Source organism: Rutidosis leptorrhynchoides, chromosome 1 (genome assembly GCF_046630445.1).
Source record: "Rutidosis leptorrhynchoides isolate AG116_Rl617_1_P2 chromosome 1, CSIRO_AGI_Rlap_v1, whole genome shotgun sequence".
Taxonomy (NCBI): domain Eukaryota; kingdom Viridiplantae; phylum Streptophyta; class Magnoliopsida; order Asterales; family Asteraceae; genus Rutidosis; species Rutidosis leptorrhynchoides.
The window spans coordinates 587279707-587306210 of NC_092333.1; the positions used below are offsets into that span (position 1 = coordinate 587279707).

The window sequence follows — 26504 nt, forward strand, 5'->3', positions numbered from 1 at the left end:
GGCTTATAAGTACCTTTAGTGACGTGTTATAATTCAGTAGACTTATAACTACCTTTAGTGACGTGTTATAATTCAGTAGGCTTATAACTACCTTTAGTGACGTGATTTTGACTGTGGACTATTGATAATTATTAGAAGATATAAAGAAAGAGAGAGAGAGAGTGTGTATATGAAATATATATATCATTCAAGCAAATTACATAATTACATTTGATGGAGTATTTATAATACACGATTTACTGTGCATTATTTGACTTATAATTAGGAGTAGCTGTCATCCATATTTACTTTATCACAACATTGTTAACTTTTTTTATTCAAATCACAACAATAAGTTGTAAGAATTAACTAGAAAACCTTTTTTTTAAGAAGACAACAATTTGATCGGCTGTCACTAATCTTCATTAGCCTTTAGGTAGTTGGCAGACATTCGTGTATGCGTGATTGATCTTATCAAGATTTAACTCGAATCAGCTAGGGACATTATATTTAGAGAGCCACCCTTGAATAGTGTCAATCACGCTCACCCGCTGAGCAACTAACCAGTCGGGGTCAGTATCTAACGGAGTGTTGATGTCCAAGCAATGATGCCCTAAATGGGAAAAAATGAGAAAAACATTACAAAGATTGATCATCTAAACTAGACCAATATCTAGATTAAGTAAGATTTTTCTTGCATTGTATTCCAATTTTTAATTAATTCATTACAATGTACGTATTTTTTTTCTTGCATTGTATTCCAATATTTAATAAATTCAGCATATATAGTAACTTTGAAAAATCGTAACAATAAAGTGTTTCGTGAGAATTCGTGGAGTGCTTCGGTTACTCTTAATGAAATTCAAGTTATGTCCTTCGAATGGATCTCTCTTCGTTAAAAGGGGAAAAAGTTCGAGTGGTTTACTTGGTTGAGTAATCCGCACTCATATCTCTCGTGTTAGTTTAGTAGCTTGGTTGCCCTTTTTGCAACCTATCTCGTGTTGTAATCTTAGACTTTGTATTTGTAAATTTTAAATTGTGAGTAATAAAATTCCTTGCTTTTCAAAAAAATTAAACTAAAAAAATAAATGATTAATTTAACCAATTAAGTAAGTAAATGGTTTATTAAATTCAAGGTGTTGGTGTATTAGTGATGACCCGACTTTATATAAGGAAGATCAGGAGTTCGATTCTCATGAGCTGCAAAATATTTTCCTTTAAGTTACCCGTCCATTTAATTTCAGAGTCTTGGATGTTGCAGACGTCTTGCGTTTGAGCCACACCTTAGGGGATTTTACCACACGCGATGCCCGTTTGGATTCGCCGTGAGAGTTTTCTCATGAGGGCGGTAGGACTATAATATTATCAGTGAATGGGTTCCGAGATCGCGTTTAGGGATGACAACGGGCGAGAAAAAACCAGTGACTTGTGGGTACCCGGTCCGCGATGGGCGGGTTTAATCATTAAATCTTACCCGCGGGCACGGGTACGTGTAAAAATTATACCCGCCAACGGGATCGCGGGTATATACTACCCGTCGCGGGTACAACTCAATCCGCTAATCCATGAGACTTTTTTAATTTACCCGCGAATTTACACATACAATAATTAAATTTAAAAGTGATTATACTTGTAATAGAATAGTGATTAAATATATAACATCACGTATAAGTAAAAAACTTAATTTTAACGTCAATTTAAATATAGCTTGTACATATAATTTATAATTAACAAAATTATTTGGCTTTTTGATTTTTTTTTTTTTTTAACTAATTAGTGTATGTTCTTATTACCCGCGTGTTGCGGGTATCCGTGGGTAATGGATATGGGCGAAACTTTTTACCCGCGGACGGGTAACGGGTCTCAACGAGAAAAAAAACTAGACGGGCACGTCGCGGGTATATAGGATCTGCGTCCGTCGCCCGCGGGTAACATCCTTAATCACGTTCGGATCCGTCAGTGACTCCAAACCGCAGTTAAAAAAATAAATGGTTAATTACCTTCCTCCGTGTATATAGCTATAACTGTATCTGATATATTTTGAAGAACACTGCCAATATGTATAGAAAACATTAGCATTTGTATGAATCTTAGATGTACATATATGGATTGATTATTTAATTAAATCTTACCCTCCAGAACTATATGGATCACGAAGTCCATTTGTGAAGATAATGTTACTTGCAAACTTTTCAAGCACAGTTTTTATACCCTAGTCACATTGAATAATCATGAATTTAGCAATGCGTAAAAATATAGTGAAATTATACAAAAAAATGTTGCAATAAAGATTAGGTACATACGTAGCCTCCGAATTCAACGGGAATCCAATAAGGTCTTGGCGTAACACCGAAAGCTTGTTGACATTTATTGGTGTATTTGTCCAAATCAAAAGGATTCGCTTGAAACATCGTATCGTTTTCTCCACGTCCCATTGGCATTACCATTTCGGTGCACGACTTTAAACGATAACACGATTTTAATGAAGTGCTTATAGATAAAAACATAATCACTGTTAAAATGCGAGTTTGGTAAAGTACAAACCTGCCAATCCCATCCAGAAGTTTTGTTACGGCTAAAATCGCGTAAATAGATGCATATATTTCCCTGAACTGCAACAAATCCGGCTATGATCTTGTTAAGAATATAAGTCGTTGCTCCAGCTCCATCGGTTGCATTGCAAAAACGTTGCAAATAATTGTCTGCAGGGCTGTCGTACTGCGCCCAAGTGTCATACCATTCCTCCAAATTTTCTTTTAGCTCTTGGGTTGAGTTTAATGGCCTTTTTATAAAAGTTAATAAAAAACTTGGAATAAAACGAAAAAAAAAAAACTTGAACACAAAAGGTGGAGATGATGAAAGACATAAATTAGAAACATTACATGCATGTGTTGAACATTTGGGACAGACTAGAAAGACCATTTGATTGAGCAGCAACTTTGTCAATTTCAAACCAAGATTCTCTTATGGTGTCGTGGCAACTCCTACTTGTACTCTATTCACAATGATTATGTTAGCTACGAGTACTAATGTACTATGTAACCAATTTATGTAAAAGTTCAATAGTTTTTACCGTACATTAAAATCACTTGAAACAACTCCATCATAGCCAGTTTGTGGAGTAAGCCCCCAAAAGTACAATATTGGAGCCGAGGCTGCATAAGCTCCGTATGCAATGTGTGGATACTTCATGCGAAACCACGATGCTAGCACTAAAGGAATATGATCAAAAGAAACAAAAATTAACTATCATTGAGATATATTGAGAAACTTACTTCCACCGTAAGAGGCTCCAATAGTTATAACAGGACAATTTTCTGCTGACATGTTCTTCTTAAGATCAACTATTATTTGAGCGTAATCAGCCAAAGCTTGCTCTGAGGTAAAGTAACCGAGAGTGCTAGAGTTACTATATGCCTCGTCTTCAGATCCAAATGGCATTGAAGTCCCATAATACCGATGCTACATATGTAAAGCTATAAGTAGCCACAAAACGTATATCGTACAAAAAATTAAATTAGCTAAGCTAGCTTAAAAACATACCTCAATATACACCAAAAGAGCGCCAAATCGTTGAGCAAGAATGTGAGGGAACCCAAGATACTCAACGTCACCAATGACATCAGTTTCTTCTCCCGTATAAACAAAGATAGGGGCGTTCTTACTCGCCCCACCCCAATATTTACTTATTATGACATAACGATTTTGGAAGGTCATGTAGCTCTCTGGTTTAAAATTGAAATGATCCAATGTTTGTGTGTAATTATAAACTTCATACTCTAGTGAGTTTGAAGAGCTTTCGGTATTAACCTTTGTTGGCTTAGTTAATCTATTTCTTGCACCTAAAGGGTGTCTTCTAAAACTTTTTCCTAACACATAACTTATCCCTATTAGCAAGAACAATAACAATTTTAAGAAGACAAAAGTTAGTCTTGCCATTGTTTATGTGATTTAATTTGGCTACGAAGTTTTCGTATGACTAGTATTTGACTTAAATAGTTGGAGATTTATGACGAATTATGTAAATGATAATGGTCGAAAATGAGATTTTGTCTTATACAATTGCCTAGCCTGCAGAGTGCAGATTCGGAAGTCTTTGTATTTTAGTTACTTGTTATAGTAATATTTAAAACTAACAATTTGGTTTTATGAATTTATTAAAGAGGATTAGAGCCATCTCAGCGGCTTACAAAAACACCAGAATGCCGTCTCATGGGCATAATGTTGATTTTCTGTTTAGTATGGAGTATAATTTTATTTTCTTAAAATGGCAATTTGTACCTATTGTTATTTAATAAATTAGACAAGTACATCAAGGCCTTAATTATATTTGTCAAGAATTTAACATTGAAAGTCTCGCAATCTGAACCATATTTGAAAGATGCTATTTAGGGCGCGCTTGGTTTCATTTAAGGAATGGATAGGGTAATAACAATGGGTATATAATGGAATGGAGATGTGTATTAATTCCATTACAAATGCTTGGTAAACATCTAAATTATTATTTATTATTTATTACTCCAATATTAAGAAGATTACTAAAATAAACCGGCAATATTTATATAATGGATGATCTTAAAAGAATTCCACGTCCTATATAGTAAAAGGAAATGAAAAATGAAGATTAGAAAAGAAAAACACTAATGACCGAACATAAAATTTGTGCCATTTTGTTTATTCATATGTTGTGATGGTCAATACTTTCACTTTTCTTACGAAACTTGACATTCCAAAGAGACTAGGTTAATTACAAAAGAAATACAGTAAAGAAGAAATTATATTTTAATTTATCAATTAAAAAAATTATATACTATACCTACGTATATACTGTACAAAATAAGAAAAGGGAGGTAGTTACTCTGTATTATCGTATCATTAGTCATTCCTCATACTCATAAGTCATAACCTCCATTTTAAGAGGTAATGCTCCACTACCCACTAATCATTCCATTTCCACTAACTTACCAAGCACAATTAATTATTATCATTACCATTCCCCACTCTCCATTACCCCCTATCAAGCACACACTTAGTTTGAGCAAATATTTTAACAATATATCTTTAGTTTAAACTTATGATTAGGTAATTCAATGCATTGGCGGTTACAACTTTATGACTTAATAGGGTCTCATAATTTTTTCCAGGTATATTAATTATATTTAATGTTATTTTAGTGGTAATTTACTTTTAGAAAACTACAAGTTTAAAAAATACATGAAGTCCAAGTAGTTAAATTTAATAATTTTCTATACAATTTAAAAGAAAAATTATAAATCTAAAAAATATATGGGATCCTATACAATTTAAACGGTATTTTCTACTAAAAATTTTTCACCTTAATGGTGTCCCGTTACCTCACGGGTCAGTGTTTAAATGTGTTATCTTTGGTGTACTAGTGAAGGGGTTTTGTGTTTAGTTTTGCTTGTTCTAGAAACATATGTTTCATTCACTGATATGTAACACCAAAGATGAATTAATTCGGATCTTACTATTTGTCAAAGAATCAAAGAACGATTGGGTAGTCAATCCAATTCAAAGAACGATGTAAGAATACAACCTTGGTTTGCAACAGTACAATACAAAATGTCAAAAGGGGTGAAGGATGGTAAGATTTATGCTTGTTCTTTTTTGTAGTCAATCCAAAATCACTCCCCTTGATTTATTAGGTTTTTGATTTGTATTTGTATATTTGATTAAGGTTCATCATTTTGGGGATAAAATGGAGATGAAGGTGAATGTGAAAATGATGAAAGTCAGTCAATGTGGAAATGATGAAGGTGAATTGATCCTTTTTGACTAAGAGGGAAAAACGAAATGATGAAATTACCCATTATGTGTTCAACACATGACCATAACAAACGACACAAAACATGTGTTAGGTGGACTGGTTAACCGTGCAAGATTTGCAAACCCTAGTGACTATTCTTGCAAAAAAGACTTTATACTACTTGTAGTGGTAAGGGGCGTTGGTTGTTGGTGTAAGTTGTTTTTTTATATTTTTTATGACTAAAACGTGTGAGTTTTTTTGTGTGGAAGTGGTGGACCGGTGGTGTGAGTTTTTGGTGTGAGATGTTAGTAGAATGCTGATGTGATATTTTATTTTTATTTTTTGTGTTATAATTTATATAAGTATTATACTTTTGATTAACATGTATAAATATAAACAAACATACTCCGTATTACTTCTAGTGCTAAATGAGTACATTTTTCCTTTTCTAAAATCATCAATCAATCTTTTAATAATAAAAAAGTATAAGGGTAGATAAGTAACATTAAAATAGTTATAGGGGTTAGTGTTAAAAAAAAGTAACAAAACTTTTAAAGAACCAACGTGGTCACCTCTTTGTTAGAAACAGGGTATGTAAACAGATAATCCGGATATTTCTAGAATCGTGAAACACTTTCCTAATTGAATATTCCGACCCTCCTTGTCTCGGGTTACACGAAATTTCAATTGGGATAAGACTAGAAATGCAAATCGTTTCCAGACAAGAAGAATGCGATTTATGTGTATAGATTTGTGTGTTCGTTCTGTATGAAATTGAATAATAATGAAAGCAGTTTTTCCAAAACTGATTATATAAAACAGTTTAGGCGGTTAACAAATGAATGGTTATGACGGTTGAAAAAGGAGCGGGAAAAACGTTTTATTTAAACGTTTCATTAAAACGTATCACTCAAAACGTTTTTGTTTCGGGGCGCTACCCCGAGCCCCGCGAGGGGCGCTGCCCCCTCGACCCCTGCCCGCTCACCTGGGAGCGGGGCCCCAGCCAGGGGCTCTGCCCCTTGGACCCCGCCAGGGGCGCTGCCCCTTGGACCCCGCAAGGGGGCGCCCCCTTGACCCCCGCCATTACCGTGCGCCAGTGTCTAGTTCACTCTTATAGGCATGCACTCCGCACTCACCGAACCCATGTTAAGTATCACTAGTCAACTCCTGCTTTCTAGTAAATCACAATCAGCTAAAATGTTAGTTGGATGACACTAAAATCACCAACAATTCTCCCCATTTTAGTGTAATCCTTGATTTACTAAATGACCTCAATAAACAGACAAACCAATGCATAAATGAAAATGTTTCAGAAATTAAATTTTCATCTTAGTATATTACATCATCCAGAATTCGAGAATCGGGGTGTTTCAGAAATTAAACCCTTCAACCCATATGAAAACGAGAGAGTAATACACACATCAGTTTCTTACACTAATCCAATACACACTTGACACTTTTATAAGCCATGTGTCCCTATCCTTCAGTGAACATATCGGTAGCTAAGTCCAAAGCTCCCTTGAAGCGGCAAAACTTCATGCTCACATAGGTAGTTCTTCTACATCTTGCACCTGCATATGCAATTTTTCAAAAGAACTATTAAGAAGATAAACTTCAACCTACCTCAACTTGCAGTCTAAACACATACCTTGGGATCAGTATAATTATGTGTTTCAATCTTCAGAAAGTAAGCTTTCCACATTGAAATTCAGCTTCTAGCGTTTTACTAGAAGGGAATTGGGTGTCTTACTTTGGAAGATTTCGGTGGACTTCAATCCCACTCCAATAGCCGACTTGTGCACTAAGTCTCGGGCTAATGCTTTGGTTAGATGATCCGCTAAGTTTTCTTGAGATCTCACAAAATCCACGGATATCACACCATTCATGATCAACTCACGAATCATACCATGTCTAAGACCTAAGTGTCGCGACTTTCCATTGTACATATGACTATATGCCTTAGACACGGTAGACGAACTGTCACAATGGACTGAGATAGGAGATATCGGCTTTGGCCACAAAGGAATCTCATAAATCAGATTTCTCAACCACTCAGCCTCTTTACCAGCTGCTGCCAAAGCAACAAATTCTGACTCCATAGTCGAATTTGTAATGCACGTTTGCTTCTTCGAAGCCCACGATATAGCACCTCCTCCAAGTAGGAATACCCAACCTGTCGTAGATGAATGATCTTCGATGTTGGTAATCCAACTTGCATCCGAATAACCTTCTATAACCGAAGGAAATCCTGAATAAGTAATACCATAATCCATGGTACCTCGCAAATACTTGAATACTCTAATTATAGCATGCCAATGAAGAGTAGTGGGATTACTAGTAAATCTACTCAACTTTCCCACGGCATAAGCAATATCGGGTCGTGTGCTAGTCATAGCATACATTAAACATCCAATAGCTCGAGAGTATTCAAGTGGTGACACAGCCTTGCCCTCATTGGGCACTAACTTCACACTCGGATCAACGGGAGTATTAACAGGTGAACAGTTATCAACTTCAAACCTTTTAAGTATCTTCTCAATATAATGAGATTGCGTAATCGAGATACTCCTCTCACCACGCTTGATCCTTATTCCAAGAATCACATCAGCTACTCCCATATCTTTCATGGCAAACTGTGATGACAAAAACTTCTTTGTTCGATCAACTTGATCTTGGTCAGTACCAAAGATCAACATGTCATCAACATACAAGCAAATGATCACACCTTTTCCAGATGGATCAAATTTGCTATACACACATTTGTCAGATTGGTTTAGTTGAAAACCATTGGACAATACCACATCATCAAACTTTTGATGCCACTGCTTCGGGGCTTGTTTCAGCCCATACAATGATTTAATCAACTTGCACACTTTATTCTCTTGCCCGGGAATAACAAATCCTTCCGGTTGCTTCATATACACTTCCTCCTCCAAATCACCATTTAAGAATGCTGTTTTGACATCCATTTGATGGATCACTAGGTCATGAATCGCAGCAAGTGATATCAGTAACCTAATAGTAGTGATACGAGCAACCGGAGCATAGGTATCAAAATAATCAATACCTTCCTTTTGTCTAAAGCCTTGGATCACCAATCTAGCTTTAAACTTGTCAATTGTACCATCGACTTTCATCTTCCTTTTGAAGATCCATTTGTTACCCAAAGGTTTACACCCAGGTGGCAAATCAGTCAACTCCCAAGTATTATTTTCCAAAATAGAGTCCATCTCATCGCGAATTGCTTCCTTCCAGAAAGCGACATCACGAGACCTCATAGCCTCATCAAAGGTTCTAGGATCCTCTTCTATACTATAACAGTAAGAAAATTGAGATTGAACACGATCTCTAGATCCTTCAACTAAGAAAAGTTGAAAATCAGAACCATAAGATTTGGGCGTCCTAATTCTAGTGCCCCTACGAGGTTCGAGTGTTACACTAGGAATTTCCTCCACGTGTTCTTCTTGAACAGTCTCATGTGAATGAGAGATAACATCCTTTGGTCTAGGAATCGATGTAAAACGAGACTCGTCAAAGATCGCGTCTCTTGATTCTATAACGGTATTAACCGAAACAGAATCATTAGGTTCTATCACAAAGAATCTATAGGCCTTGGAATGCTCAGCATATCCAATAAAAATACAATCAATACCTCTTTCACCCAAAGTCTTCCTTTTGGGTTCGGGTAGTCTCACAACAGCTCGACATCCCCAAACTCGTAAGTAATGCAAGCTTGGTCGTTTCTTATACCAAAGCTCATAAGGAGTAGTCTTACCCCTCTTGTTAGGAACCCTATTCAAGATATAACAAGTCGTTAACATGGCTTCTCCCCAAAACCCCTCACTCAAACCAGAGTAGGACATCATGGAGTTAACCATTTCTTTGAGAGCTCTATTTTTCCTCTCAGCCACACCATTTTGCTGTGGTGTATAAGGAGCTGTAGTTTGATGTATGATCCCCATGGACTGAAAATATACCGGATCATAATACTCACCACCTCTATCAGTACGCAATGTCTTAATTAAACCATTTAGTTGCAATTCTACTTCAGTTTTATAGATCTTAAATTTGTCTAATGCTTCATCTTTAGTATGCAAAAGATAAATATAGCAATACCTAGACGCATCATCTATAAATGTGATCACATACTTCTTATTACCTAATGAAGGTGTAGCATGGAAATCACATAAATCACTATGAATTAGTTCTAAAGGCAAAGAAGTCCTGTTTATTTCTTTAAATGGAGTCTTACTGATTTTGTTCAACATGCAAGTTTTACATTTTTCCAAATTCATATCAAAATTAGGAATCAAATCATCTTTAGACATTTCATACATTCTTTTATAATGTACATGTCCTAAACGTGCATGCCATAAACAGGATTCATTTGCATTAGAACTAATCATACAGGCAGAATTAGGGATATTCTTAAGATTCAACATAAACATACCATTATTATAGTAACCAAATCCTACAAACATACCACCCTTCGACAAGATATACTTGTCGGATTCGAACACTTGTTTATAACCACACTTATTTAATATAGGATTGGAAATCAGATTCTTTCTCAACCCGGGTACATACACAACATTACTTAAAGTAATACTTTTTCCAGAACTAAAATCTAAAACAACATCCCCACGACCAAGAACAGGAGTGACTGATTCGTTGCCCATGTACTGAAATGTCCCGTTCTTATTGATTAAAAACGTTCCATATTAATTGATTTCGTTGCGAGGTTTTGACCTCTACATGAGACGTTTTTCAAAGACTGCATTCATTTTAAAACAAACCATAACCTTTATTTCATCAATAAAGGTTTAAAAAGCTTTACGTAGATTATCAAATAATGATAATCTAAAATAACCTGTTTACACACGACCATTACATAATGGTTTACAATACAAATATGTTACAACAAAATAAGTTTCTTGAATGCAGTTTTTACACAATATCATACAAGCATGGACTCCAAATCTCGTCCTTATTTAAGTATGCGACAGCGAAAGCTCTTAATAATCACCTGAGAATAAACATGCTTAAAACGTCAACAAAAATGTTGGTGAGTTATAGGTTTAACCTATATATATATCAAATCATAATAATAGACCACAAGATTTCATATTTCAATACACATCCCATACATAGAGATAAAAATTATTCATATGGTGAACACCTGGTAACCGACATTAACAAGATGCATATATAAGAATATCCCCATCATTCCGGGACACCCTTCGGATATGATATAAATTTCGAAGTACTAAAGCATCCGGTACTTTGGATGGGGCTTGTTGGGCCCGATAGATCTATCTTTAGGATTCGCGTCAATTAGGGTGTCTGTTCCCTAATTCTTAGATTACCAGACTTAATAAAAAGGGGCATATTCGATTTCGATAATTCAACCATAGAATATAGTTTCACGTACTTGTGTCTATTTTATAAATCATTTATAAAACCTGCATGTATTCTCATCCCAAAAATATTAGATTTTAAAAGTGGGACTATAACTCACTTTCACAGATTTTTTACTTCGTCGGGAAGTAAGACTTGGCCACTGGTTGATTCACGAACCTATAACAATATATACATATATATATCAAAGTATGTTCAAAATATATTTACAACACTTTTAATATATTTTGATGTTTTAAGTTTATTAAGTCAGCTGTCCTCGTTAGTAACCTACAACTAGTTGTCCACAGTTAGATGTACAGAAATAAATTGATAAATATTATCTTGAATCAATCCACGACCCAGTGTATACGTATCTCAGTATTGATCACAACTCAAACTATATATATTTTGGAATCAACTTCAACCCTGTATAGCTAACTCCAACATTCACATATAGAGTGTCTATGGTTGTTCCGAAATATATATAGATGTGTCGACATGATAGGTCGAAACATTGTATACGTGTCTATGGTATCTCAAGATTACATAATATACAATACAAGTTGATTAAGTTATGGTTGGAATAGATTTGTTACCAATTTTCACGTAGCTAAAATGAGAAAAATTATCCAATCTTGTTTTACCCATAACTTCTTCATTTTAAATCCGTTTTGAGTGAATCAAATTGCTATGGTTTTATATTGAACTCTATTTTATGAATCTAAACAGAAAAAGTATAGGTTTATAGTCGGAAAAATAAGTTACAAGTCGTTTTTGTAAAGGTAGTCATTTCAGTCGAAAGAACGACATCTAGATGACCATTTTAGAAAACATACTTCCACTTTGAGTTTAACCATAATTTTTGGTTATAGTTTCATGTTCATAATAAAAATCATTTTCTCATAATAACAACTTTTAAATCAAAGTTTATCATAGTTTTTAATTAACTAACCCAAAACAGCCCGCGGTGTTACTACGACGGCGTAAATCCGGTTTTACGGTGTTTTTCGTGTTTCCAGGTTTTAAATCATTAAGTTAGCATATCATATAGATATAGAACATGTGTTTAGTTGATTTTAAAAGTCAAGTTAGAAGGATTAACTTTTGTTTGCGAACAAGTTTAGAATTAACTAAACTATGTTCTAGTGATTACAAGTTTAAACCTTCGAATAAGATAGCTTTATATGTATGAATCGAATGATGTTATGAACATCATTACTACCTTAAGTTCCTTGGATAAACCTACTGGAAAAGAGAAAAATGGATCTAGCTTCAACGGATCCTTGGATGGCTCGAAGTTCTTGAAGCAGAATCATGACACGAAAACAAGTTCAAGTAAGATCATCACTTGAAATAAGATTGTTATAGTTATAGAAATTGAACCAAAGTTTGAATATGATTATTACCTTGTATTAGAATGATAACCTACTGTAAGAAACAAAGATTTCTTGAGGTTGGATGATCACCTTACAAGTTTGGAAGTGAGCTAGCAAACTTGAAAGTATTCTTGATTTTATGTAACTAGAACTTGTAGAATATATGAAGAACACTTAGAACTTGAAGATAGAACTTGAGAGAGATTAATTAGATGAAGAAAATTGAAGAATGAAAGTGTTTGTAGGTGTTTTTGGTCGTTGGTGTATGGATTAGATATAAAGGATATGTAATTTTGTTTTCATGTAAATAAGTCATGAATGATTACTCATATTTTTGTAATTTTATGAGATATTTCATGCTAGTTGCCAAATGATGGTTCCCACATGTGTTAGGTGACTCACATGGGCTGCTAAGAGCTGATCATTGGAGTGTATATACCAATAGTACATACATCTAAAAGCTGTGTATTGTACGAGTATGAATACGGGTGCATACGAGTAGAATTGTTGATGAAACTGAACGAGGATGTAATTGTAAGCATTTTTGTTAAGTAGAAGTATTTTGATAAGTGTATTGAAGTCTTTCAAAAGTGTATAAATACATATTAAAACACTACATGTATATACATTTTAACTGAGTCGTTAAGTCATCGTTAGTCGTTACATGTAAGTGTTGTTTTGAAACCTTTAGGTTAACGATCTTGTTAAATGTTGTTAACCCAATGTTTATAATATCAAATGAGATTTTAAATTATTATATTATCATGATATTATGATATATTAATATATCTTAATATGATATATATTCATTTAAATGTCGTTACAACGATAATCGTTACATATATGTCTCGTTTCGAAATCCTTAAGTTAGTAGTCTTGTTTATATGTATGTAACTCATTGTTAATATACTTATGGAGATACTTACTTATCATAATCTCATGTTAACCATATGTATATCCATATATATATCGTCATGTCGTTTTTACAAGTTTTAACGTTCGTGAATCGCCGGTCAACTTGGGTGGTCAATTGTCTATATGAAACATATTTCAATTAATCAAGTCTTAACAAGTTTAATTGCTTAACATGTTGTAAACATTTAATCATGTAAATATCAATCTCAATTAATATATATAAACATGGAAAAGTTCGGGTCACTACAGTACCTACCCGTTAAATAAATTTCGTCCCGAAATTTTAAGCTGTTGAAGGTGTTGACGAATCTTCTGGAAATAGATGCGGGTATTTCTTCTTCATCTGATCTTCACGCTCCCAGGTGAACTCAGGTCCTCTACGAGCATTCCATCGAACCTTAACAATTGGTATCTTGTTTTGCTTAAGTCTTTTAACCTCACGATCCATTATTTCGACGGGTTCTTCGATGAATTGGAGTTTTTCGTTGATTTGGATTTCATCTAATGGAAAAGTGAGATCTTCTTTAGCAAAACATTTCTTCAAATTTGAGACGTGGAAAGTGTTATGTACAGCCGCGAGTTGTTGAGGTAACTCAAGTCGGTAAGCTACTGGTCCGACACGATCAATAATCTTGAATGGTCCAATATACCTTGGATTTAATTTCCCTCGTTTACCAAATCGAACAACGCCTTTCCAAGGTGCAACTTTAAGCATGACCATCTCTCCAATTTCAAATTCTATATCTTTTCTTTTAATGTCAGCGTAGCTCTTTTGTCGACTTTGGGCGGTTTTCAACCGTTGTTGAATTTGGATGATCTTCTCGGTAGTTTCTTGTATAATCTCCGGACCCGTAATCTGTCTATCCCCCACTTCACTCCAACAAATCGGAGACCTGCACTTTCTACCATAAAGTGCTTCAAACGGCGCCATCTCAATACTTGAATGGTAGCTGTTGTTGTAGGAAAATTCTACTAACGGTAGATGTCGATCCCAACTGTTTCCAAAATCAATAACACATGCTCGTAGCATGTCTTCAAGCGTTTGTATCGTCCTTTCGCTCTGCCCATCAGTTTGTGGATGATAGGCAGTACTCATGTCTAGACGAGTTCCTAATGCTTGCTGTAATGTCTGCCAGAATCTTGAAATAAATCTGCCATCCCTATCAGAGATAATAGAGATTGGTATTCCATGTCTGGAGATGACTTCCTTCAAATACAGTCGTGCTAACTTCTCCATCTTGTCATCTTCTCTTATTGGCAGGAAGTGTGCTGATTTGGTGAGACGATCAACTATTACCCAAATAGTATCAAAACCACTTGCAGTCCTAGGCAATTTAGTGATGAAATCCATGGTAATGTTTTCCCATTTCCATTTCGGGATTTCGGGTTGTTGAAGTAGACCTGATGGTTTCTGATGCTCAGCTTTGACCTTAGAACACGTCAAACATTCTCCTACGTATTTAGCAACATCGGCTTTCATACCCGGCCACCAAAAATGTTTCTTGAGATCCTTGTACATCTTCCCCGTTCCAGGATGTATTGAGTATCTGGTTTTATGAGCTTCTCTAAGTACCATTTCTCTCATATCTCCAAATTTTGGTACCCAAATCCTTTCAGCCCTATACCGGGTTCCGTCTTCCCGAATATTAAGATGCTTCTCCGATCCTTTGGGTATTTCATCCTTTAAATTTCCCTCTTTTAAAACTCCTTGTTGCGCCTCCTTTATTTGAGTAGTAATGTTATTATGAATCATTATATTCATAGATTTTACTCGAATGGGTTCTCTGTCCTTCCTGCTCAAGGCATCGGCTACCACATTTGCCTTCCCCGGGTGGTAACGAATCTCAAAGTCGTAATCATTCAATAATTCAATCCACCTACGCTGCCTCATATTCAGTTGTTTCTGATTAAATATGTGTTGAAGACTTTTGTGGTCGGTATATATAATACTTTTGACCCCATATAAGTAGTGCCTCCAAGTCTTTAATGCAAAAACAACCGCGCCTAATTCCAAATCATGCGTCGTATAATTTTGTTCGTGAATCTTCAATTGTCTAGACGCATAAGCAATCACCTTCGTTCGTTGCATTAATACACAACCGAGACCTTGCTTTGATGCATCACAATAAATCACAAAATCATCATTCCCTTCAGGCAATGACAATATAGGTGCCGTAGTTAGCTTTTTCTTCAATAACTGAAACGCTTTCTCTTGTTCATCATTCCATTCAAATTTCTTCCCTTTATGCGTTAATGCAGTCAAGGGTTTTGCTATTCTGGAAAAGTCTTGGATGAACCTTCTGTAGTAACCAGCTAGTCCTAAAAACTGGCGTATGTGTTTCGGAGTTTTCGGGGTTTCCCACTTTTCAACAGTTTCTATCTTTGCCGGATCCACCTTAATACCTTCTTTGTTCACTATGTGACCGAGGAATTGAACTTCTTCTAACCAAAATGCACACTTTGAAAACTTAGCGTACAGTTTTTCCTTCCTCAATACTTCTAACACCTTTCTCAAATGTTCACCGTGTTCTTGGTCATTCTTTGAGTAAATAAGTATGTCATCAATGAAAACAATGACAAACTTGTCAAGGTATGGTCCACACACTCGGTTCATAAGGTCCATGAACACAGCTGGTGCATTAGTTAAACCAAACGGCATGACCATAAACTCGTAATGACCGTAACGTGTTCTGAAAGCAGTCTTTGGAATATCATCTTCTTTCACCCGCATTTGATGATACCCGGAACGTAAGTCAATCTTTGAATAAACAGACGAGCCTTGTAGTTGATCAAATAAGTCGTCGATTCTCGGTAGTGGGTAGCGGTTCTTGATGGTAAGTTTGTTCAACTCTCGGTAGTCGATACACAACCTGAATGTACCATCTTTCTTCTTGACAAACAAAACAGGAGCTCCCCACGGTGATGTGCTTGGTCGAATGAAACCACGCTCTAAAAGTTCTTGTAATTGGCTTTGCAGTTCTTTCATCTCGCTGGGTGCGAGTCTGTAAGGAGCACGAGCTATTGGTGCAGCTCCTGGTACAAGATCTATTTGAAATTCAACGGATCGATGTGGGGGTAATCCCGGTAATTCTTTCGGAAATACATCGGGAAATTCTTTTGCAATGGGAACATCATTGATGCTCTTTTCTTCAGTTTGTACTTTCTCGACGTGTGCTAGAACAGCATAGCAACATTTTCTTATTAGTTTTTGTGCCTTCAAATTACTAATAAGATGTATCTTCGTGTTGCCCTTTTCTCCGTACACCATTAAGGGTTTTCCTTTTTCTCGTATAATGCGAATTGCATTTTTGTAACAAACGATCTCCGCTTTCACTTCTTTCAACCAGTCCATACCGATTATCACATCAAAACTCCCTAACTCTACTGGTATCAAATCAATCTTAAATGTTTCGCTAACCAGTTTAATTTCTCGATTCCGACATATATTATCTGCTGAAATTAATTTACCATTTGCTAATTCGAGTAAAAATTTACTATCCAAAGGTGTCAATGGACAACTTAATTTAGCACAAAAATCTCTACTCATATAGCTTCTATCCGCACCCGAATCAAATAAAACGTAAGCAGATTTATTGTCAATAAGAAACGTACCCGTAACAAGCTCCGGGTCTTCCTGTGCCTCTATCGCATTAATATTGAAAACTCTTCCACGGCCTTGTCCATTCGTGTTCTCCTGGTTCGGGCAATTTCTAATAATGTGGCCTGGTTTTCCACATTTATAACAAACTACATTGGCATAACTTGCTCCGACACTACTTGCTCCGCCATTACTCTTTCCGACACCATTTGTTCCTTTCGTTCTATTAGCCCCTGGTCCGTAGACCTCACACTTCGCCGCGCTATGACCATTTCTTTTACACTTGTTGCAAAATTTGGTGCTGAACCCCGAGTGATTCTTTTCACACCTTTGGCATAGCTGCTTCTGATTGTTGTTGTTGTTGCGGTTATTATTGTTGTTGGGATGATTGTTGTAGTTGCTGTTGTTGTTGTTGTTGTTGTTGTTGTTGTTGTTGTTGTTGTTGGGCCGTTTGTTGTAGTTGCGATTGATGTTGCGATTGTTGGGATAATTGTTGCGATTATTGTTGTAATTACTGTTGTTGTTGTATTGGTGATTCTTATCACCGTTTTCCTCCCACTTTCTTTTGACTTGCTTCACATTGGCCTCTTCAGCAGTCTGTTCTTTAATTCTTTCTTCAATCTGGTTCACTAGTTTGTGAGCCATTCTACATGCCTGTTGTATGGAGGCGGGCTCGTGTGAACTTATATCTTCTTGGATTCTTTCCGGTAATCCTTTCACAAACGCGTCGATCTTCTCTTCCTCATCTTCGAATGCTCCCGGACACAATAGGCACAATTCTGTGAATCGTCTTTCGTACGTGGTAATATCAAATCCTTGGGTTCGTAACCCTCTAAGTTCTGTCTTGAGCTTATTGACCTCGGTTCTGGGACGGTACTTCTCGTTCATCAAGTGCTTGAATGCTGACCACGGTTGTGCGTACGCATCATCTTGTCCCACTTGCTCTAGATAGGTATTCCACCATGTTAACGCAGAACCTGTGAAGGTATGCGTAGCGTACTTCACTTTGTCCTCTTCAGTACACTTACTTATGGCAAACACCGATTCAACCTTCTCGGTCCACCGTTTCAATCCGATCGGTCCTTCGGTTCCATCAAATTCCAAAGGTTTGCAGGCAGTGAATTCTTTGTAGGTGCATCCTACACGATTTCCTGTACTGCTAGATCCAAGGTTATTGTTGGTATGTAGCGCAGCCTGTACTGCGGCTATGTTTGAAGCTAGAAAAGTACGGAATTCCTCTTCATTCATATTCACGGTGTGTCGAGTAGTCGGTGCCATTTCCTTCAAAATAGTTAAATGGAACAAGTTAATCATACAGAATATTAAGAGTAGTTAATAGTATTTCGTAGCATAATATGAACTCATTTATAAAAGCTTTTTCTTCATATTAGCGTTTTATAAGTTTAAATTCGGGTAGTACCTACCCGTTAAGTTCATACTTAGTAGCTAATATATAATTCAACTACTACAATTCTATATGAAAAACTGATTGTAATAATATTTCGCGTTCAAACTTTTATACAATATTTTACAAACTTACAATACCGCTTATTTTACATAAAGCATGAAATATAGCACACAATAACTTTGATACAAGATAGTTGTGAAGACAATTCTAGCTAGTACACAAGTCGTTCGGCAAAGGCAATAAAGACACGTAATTCATACGTCCAGAAACAAGTCATGCATTCTGGTTTTACTAGGACTACTTCCCATCCTTGGTCTTGTGCAACATAACCGTTATGGCCGTTGATAAGACAGCGTGTTGTAACGTCATCAAAGGGACGAGGGTTACGTAATGTCCAACAGTCCCGTAACAATCTAAAAACCTCATTTCTTACCCCAATTACCGACTCCGTCACTTGTGGAAACGTTTTGTTTAATAGTTGTAGCCCGATGTTCTTGTTCTCACTTTGGTGAGAAGCGAACATTACTAATCCGTAAGCATAACATGCTTCTTTATGTTGCATGTTAGCCGCTTTTTCTAAATCACGAAGTCCAATATTTGGATATATTGAGTCAAAATAATTTCTTAACCCGTTGCGTAAAATAGCATTTGGGTTCCCCGCAATATATGCGTCAAAGTAAACACATCGTAACTTATGAGTTTCCCAATGTGATATCCCCCATCTTTCAAACGAAAGTCTCTTATAAACCAAGACATTCTTGGAACGTTCTTCGAATGTCTTACAAACTGATCTCGCCTTAAATAGTTGTGCCGAAGAATTCTGGCCGACTCTAGACAAGATTTCATCAATCATGTCTCCGGGTAGGTCTCTTAAAATATTGGGTTGTCTATCCATTTTGTGTTTTTAAACTGTAAAATAGACAAGAGTTAGATTCATAAATAAATACTTATTAATACAAGCAATTTTTACATATATCATAAAGCATAAGAACACTATATTACATATATTACACCACACGAATACAACTATCTTATTCCGACTCGCTCGTTTCTTCTTCTTCGGTTTTGGTTCGTTTTGCCAAGTTTCTAGGGTTATATGATGTTCCCCTAATACGAGCCGTCGTTGTCCACATTGGTTTAGAAAAACCTGGTGGTTTAGAGGTTCCCGGGTCATTGTTACAACTTAAGGACTTCGGGGGTTGACGATACATATAAAGTTCATCGGGGTTGGAATTAGATTTCTCTATTTTTATGCCCTTTCCCTTATTATTTTCTTTTGCCTTTTTAAATTCAGTTGGGGTAATTTCTATAACATCATCGGAATTCTCGTCGGAATCCGATTCATCGGAGAATTGGTAATCCTCCCAATATTTTGCTTCCTTGGCGGAAACACCATTGACCATAATTAACTTTGGTCGGTTGGTTGAGGATTTTCTTTTACTTAACCGTTTTATTATTTCCCCCACCGGTTCTATTTCTTCATCCGGTTCCGATTCTTCTTCCGGTTCCGATTCTTCTTCCGGTTCCGACTCTTCTTCCGGTTCCTCTTCGGGAACTTGTGAATCAGTCCACAAATCATTCCAATTTACATTTGACTCTTCATTATTATTAGGTGAGTCAATGGGACTTGTTCTAGAGGTAGACATCTATCACATAATATCAAACACGTTAAGAGATTAATATATCACATAATATTCATATGTTAAAAATATATAGTTTCCAACAAAAATGTTAAGCAATCATTTTTAAAGAAAACACGGTCGAAGTCCAGACTCACTAATGCATCCTAACAAACTCGATAAGACACACTAATGCAAATTTTCTGGTTCTCTAAGACCAACGCTCGGATACCAACTGAAATGTCCCGTTCTTATTGATTAAAAACGTTCCATATTAATTGATTTCGTTGCGAGGTTTTGACCTCTACATGAGACGTTTTTCAAAGACTGCATTCATTTTAAAACAAACCATAACCTTTATTTCATCAATAAAGGTTTAAAAAGCTTTACGTAGATTATCAAATAATGATAATCTAAAATAACCTGTTTACACACGACCATTACATAATGGTTTACAATACAAATATGTTACAACAAAATAAGTTTCTTGAATGCAGTTTTTACACAATATCATACAAGCATGGACTCCAAATCTCGTCCTTATTTAAGTATGCGACAGCGGAAGCTCTTAATAATCACCTGAGAATAAACATGCTTAAAACGTCAACAAAAATGTTGGTGAGTTATAGGTTTAACCTATATATATATCAAATCATAATAATAGACCACAAGATTTCATATTTCAATACACATCCCATACATAGAGATAAAAATTATTCATATGGTGAACACCTGGTAACCGACATTAACAAGATGCATATATAAGAATATCCCCATCATTCCGGGACACCCTTCGGATATGATATAAATTTCGAAGTACTAAAGCATCCGGTACTTTGGATGGGGCTTGTTGGGCCCGATAGATCTATCTTTAGGATTCGCGTCAATTAGGGTGTCTGTTCCCTAATTCTTAGATTACCAGACTTAATAAAAAGGGGCATATTCGATTTCGATAATTCAACCATAGAATATAGTTTCACGTACTTGTGTCTATTTTATAAATCATTTATAAAACCTGCATGTATTCTCATCCCAAAAATATTAGATTTTAAAAGTGGGACTATAACTCACTTTCACAGATTTTTTACTTCGTCGGGAAGTAAGACTTGGCCACTGGTTGATTCACGAACCTATAACAATATATACATATATATATCAAAGTATGTTCAAAATATATTTACAACACTTTTAATATATTTTGATGTTTTAAGTTTATTAAGTCAGCTGTCCTCGTTAGTAACCTACAACTAGTTGTCCACAGTTAGATGTACAGAAATAAATTGATAAATATTATCTTGAATCAATCCACGACCCAGTGTATACGTATCTCAGTATTGATCACAACTCAAACTATATATATTTTGGAATCAACTTCAACCCTGTATAGCTAACTCCAACATTCACATATAGAGTGTCTATGGTTGTTCCGAAATATATATAGATGTGTCGACATGATAGGTCGAAACATTGTATACGTGTCTATGGTATCTCAAGATTACATAATATACAATACAAGTTGATTAAGTTATGGTTGGAATAGATTTGTTACCAATTTTCACGTAGCTAAAATGAGAAAAATTATCCAATCTTGTTTTACCCATAACTTCTTCATTTTAAATCCGTTTTGAGTGAATCAAATTGCTATGGTTTCATATTGAACTCTATTTTATGAATCTAAACAGAAAAATTATAGGTTTATAGTCGGAAAAATAAGTTACAAGTCGTTTTTGTAAAGGTAGTCATTTCAGTCGAAAGAACGACATCTAGATGACCATTTTAGAAAACATACTTCCACTTTGAGTTTAACCATAATTTTTGGTTATAGTTTCATGTTCATAATAAAAATCATTTTCTCATAATAACAACTTTTAAATCAAAGTTTATCATAGTTTTTAATTAACTAACCCAAAACAGCCCGCGGTGTTACTACGACGGCGTAAATCCGGTTTTACGGTGTTTTTCGTGTTTCCAGGTTTTAAATCATTAAGTTAGCATATCATATAGATATAGAACATGTGTTTAGTTGATTTTAAAAGTCAAGTTAGAAGGATTAACTTTTGTTTGCGAACAAGTTTAGAATTAACTAAACTATGTTCTAGTGATTACAAGTTTAAACCTTCGAATAAGATAGCTTTATATGTATGAATCGAATGATGTTATGAACATCATTACTACCTTAAGTTCCTTGGATAAACCTACTGGAAAAGAGAAAAATGGATCTAGCTTCAACGGATCCTTGGATGGCTCGAAGTTCTTGAAGCAGAATCATGACACGAAAACAAGTTCAAGTAAGATCATCACTTGAAATAAGATTGTTATAGTTATAGAAATTGAACCAAAGTTTGAATATGATTATTACCTTGTATTAGAATGATAACCTACTGTAAGAAACAAAGATTTCTTGAGGTTGGATGATCACCTTACAAGTTTGGAAGTGAGCTAGCAAACTTGAAAGTATTCTTGATTTTATGTAACTAGAACTTGTAGAATATATGAAGAACACTTAGAACTTGAAGATAGAACTTGAGAGAGATTAATTAGATGAAGAAAATTGAAGAATGAAAGTGTTTGTAGGTGTTTTTGGTCGTTGGTGTATGGATTAGATATAAAGGATATGTAATTTTGTTTTCATGTAAATAAGTCATGAATGATTACTCATATTTTTGTAATTTTATGAGATATTTCATGCTAGTTGCCAAATGATGGTTCCCACATGTGTTAGGTGACTCACATGGGCTGCTAAGAGCTGATCATTGGAGTGTATATACCAATAGTACATACATCTAAAAGCTGTGTATTGTACGAGTACGAATACGGGTGCATACGAGTAGAATTGTTGATGAAACTGAACGAGGATGTAATTGTAAGCATTTTTGTTAAGTAGAAGTATTTTGATAAGTGTATTGAAGTCTTTCAAAAGTGTATAAATACATATTAAAACACTACATGTATATACATTTTAACTGAGTCGTTAAGTCATCGTTAGTCGTTACATGTAAGTGTTGTTTTGAAACCTTTAGGTTAACGATCTTGTTAAATGTTGTTAACCCAATGTTTATAATATCAAATGAGATTTTAAATTATTATATTATCATGATATTATGATATATTAATATATCTTAATATGATATATATTCATTTAAATGTCGTTACAACGATAATCGTTACATATATGTCTCGTTTCGAAATCCTTAAGTTAGTAGTCTTGTTTATATGTATGTAACTCATTGTTAATATACTTATGGAGATACTTACTTATCATAATCTCATGTTAACCATATGTATATCCATATATATATCGTCATGTCGTTTTTACAAGTTTTAACGTTCGTGAATCGCCGGTCAACTTGGGTGGTCAATTGTCTATATGAAACATATTTCAATTAATCAAGTCTTAACAAGTTTAATTGCTTAACATGTTGTAAACATTTAATCATGTAAATATCAATCTCAATTAATATATATAAACATGGAAAAGTTCGGGTCACTACATGTACAACACATCATTATCTGGTTTGAAAGTCTTGAACCAGCAACGATCTTTACAAGCATGACATGTGGCACCAGAATCAATCCACCAAGCAACGTTATCATCCTGCACATAAAATGCCTCAGAAATATGTGATACATAATTCTGAACAGAATTTAGATTAAAATCAGAATTCTGACCTTGGTTAGAAACGTGGTCCTTAGACCCATTTCCCGAACCAGACGTGCTTGCACCACCCGTATTCTTATTAGAATAACATTCTTTCTTGAAATGGCCGTATTTTCCACACTTCCAACAAGCCTTTTTATCCTTCTTGTTGGAATCATTGTTCTTTCCATTAAACTTACGTTTCTTTCCATTGGACCGTTTGTTGTTCTTTTTGTTCTCACGGTTACCATCTTCTATCATATTGACAGATGATGATGCCGCTTCTTTACCCTTTCCCTTACCACTTTCTTCAACCCGTATTGCTTCCTCAATACGTAAGTGGCCTCCCAATTCAGTCAAAGACATTTCTTCCTTTTTGTGTTTTAAAGTGTTTTTAAAAACTTGCCACGAAGGGGGCAGTTTGTCAATAATACATGGCACCGAGATAGATTCGTCCATTTTCAAATTATGTTGTGACATCTGTCCCAAAATTCTTTGAATTTCATGGAACTGTTCCATCACAGGCCTTGAATCTATCATCTTATAATTATTAAAATTACTGACAAGAAACTTCTTACTAGAAGCGTCTTCTGCCATGTATTTTGATTCAAGTGACTCCCATAATCCCTTTGCAGATTCAGCAGTTTGATAAACATCAAAAAGGGCATCAGACATACCATTAAGAATATGGCCGCGACATATGTAGTCATCATTTTCCCACTTTGCTCATTTCCTGTATTGCTCCAAGGTTTCATCTTCAACCGCTTCTGGCATGGGGGTAGACAGTACATAAACAACCTTCAAAGTTGTGAGAAGAAAGTGCATCTTCTTCTGCCAGCGCCTGAAATCAATACCATCAAACTTGTCCAACTTTGCAAACTTTGCAGTCATCTCCTTCACCGATTCTCCACTCATGATTATCAACGAAAATATTCAATTAGTTTGTTAGAAACAGGGTATGTAAACAGATAATCCGGATATTTCTAGAATCGTGAAACACTTTCCTAATTGAATATTCCGACCCTCCTTGTCTCGGGTTACACGAAATTTCAATTGGGATAAGACTAGAAATGCAAATTGTTTCCAGACAAGAAGAATGCGATTTATGTGTATAGATTTGTGTGTTCGTTCTGTATGAAATTGAATAATAATGAAAGCAGTTTTTCCAAAACTGATTATATAAAACAGTTTAGGCGGTTAACAAATGAATGGTTATGACGGTTGAAAAAGGAGCGGGAAAAACGTTTTATTTAAACGTTTCATTAAAACGTTTCCAGCCAGGGGCTCTGCCCCTTGGACCCCGCCAGGGGCGCTGCCCCTTGGACCCCGCAAGGGGGCGCAGCCCCCTTGACCCCCGCCATTACCGTGCGCCAGTGTCTAGTTCACTCTTATAGGCGTGCACTCCGCACTCACCGAACCCATGTTAAGTATCACTAGTCAACTCCTGCTTTCTAGTAAATCACAATCAGCTAAAATGTTAGTTGGATGACACTAAAATCACCAACACTCCTAACCATTTGTTTTTGGGTTGTCTTCTTGACTATACTCATCAAACACAGAAACTCCATTAAAAACTAAACTGAACCTTTCAAAAAAAAAATCGCTAATGTACTACTTTGACTCCCCGTGGAGTTACTGTTTCGTTTGACCTGAGTTATCCTTTTACATAATTTTTCAAGGGTATTTTTGTCATATCTCACCTATCTCAAACACCTACTTTAACTTATTAGGGTTTCCTTTTACCCATTCCAGTACATTATTTGGTTTTTCTCTGTGGGTTGGCGATGGTGATGGCGATTGTACAGGGTTTTTAACCACATCTCCGCCTGAGGTTCCGACAGTTTCGGGTGGTTCCGATGATGTTTTTCATCCCTATTATTGTCACTTGGCGATGGCTTTCTTTGCTATTGCTCTGAAACGATCCCAAATCAATTTAACAATTAACTTGTAAAAATTTGACACACTTTTTTTTAACATTGACATAAACCACCACAATCACCAGTTTGATTACATTACTTGTTCAAATGCTAATGCAAGTTTCAAAATACAACAAGTTAAGAGTCTACAACATCGGGTACACAAGACCCATAAGTTTAACAAATTATTTAACCAAAACGACCCTTGACCCATAAGTTTAACAAATTATTTAACCAAAACGACCCTTTAGTGAGTATGACTGTCGAGACCATTACCAAAAAGCGCCTTCCAAAATCCGCCACAAGCAAGCTAGGACAATCCCTTACCCTTATCCTTCGATGTGCCACAATATATAAAAATGTAAACAACGAAGGAGTAAGCTATAATGCTTAGTGAGTGCAATACTTGTATGCATACATACATAAACCACTTACTTGCGCAACTTACACATATCGCATACAAGATAGCATCACTTAACGCAAATATACACAACCAAGTACAAGCTAGCATGTTAATTGCATAAACAAGAATGTAACATGCTACACTACCATTATATAACATACGAACACAAAATGGTTAACCATTCCCAAATGTACTAATCATCAAATGAATAGCACCAACAACCCGTGTACATGGCCAACGAAAGCGCCTCCCGAATGGCACTACCATCTACACCCGAATGTGGTCAACGAAAAGTGTGGTCTCATTGGTAACACTTCCCACATCCTCACAAGTGGCCAATAAAGAGTGGACCCCAAAGTAATCGCACTCACAACTTTCCCCAAACACAATGTGGCCAACGAAGAGCGAGTCTTACATTAGAGACATCACTCACCACAATGCACCAAGTGGTCAACGAAGAGTAAATCCTTCACAATCGTCACTAAA

General features: G+C 35.7%; 2 protein-coding genes across 2 annotated transcripts; both read right to left on the bottom strand.

Annotated features, from left to right (window-relative positions):
* Positions 1-309: 309 nt before the first annotated feature.
* LOC139883168 (uncharacterized) lies at positions 310-3918 on the bottom strand. Its single transcript, XM_071867382.1, has 9 exons — positions 3523-3918; positions 3255-3441; positions 3058-3191; positions 2862-2974; positions 2524-2761; positions 2283-2438; positions 2112-2191; positions 1980-2029; positions 310-592 (listed from the first exon to the last, which is right to left on the bottom strand). Exons 1-9 carry the CDS (start codon positions 3916-3918, stop codon positions 471-473), a joined length of 1476 nt encoding a protein of 491 aa, XP_071723483.1. The 3' UTR covers positions 310-470.
* Positions 3919-23610: 19692 nt separating this feature from the next.
* Positions 23611-24223, bottom strand: LOC139883176 (uncharacterized). Its single transcript, XM_071867392.1, has 2 exons — positions 23732-24223; positions 23611-23657 (listed from the first exon to the last, which is right to left on the bottom strand). The coding sequence occupies exons 1-2, from the start codon at positions 24216-24218 to the stop codon at positions 23653-23655; spliced, it is 492 nt and encodes a 163-aa protein (XP_071723493.1). The 5' UTR covers positions 24219-24223; the 3' UTR covers positions 23611-23652.
* Positions 24224-26504: the final 2281 nt, after the last annotated feature.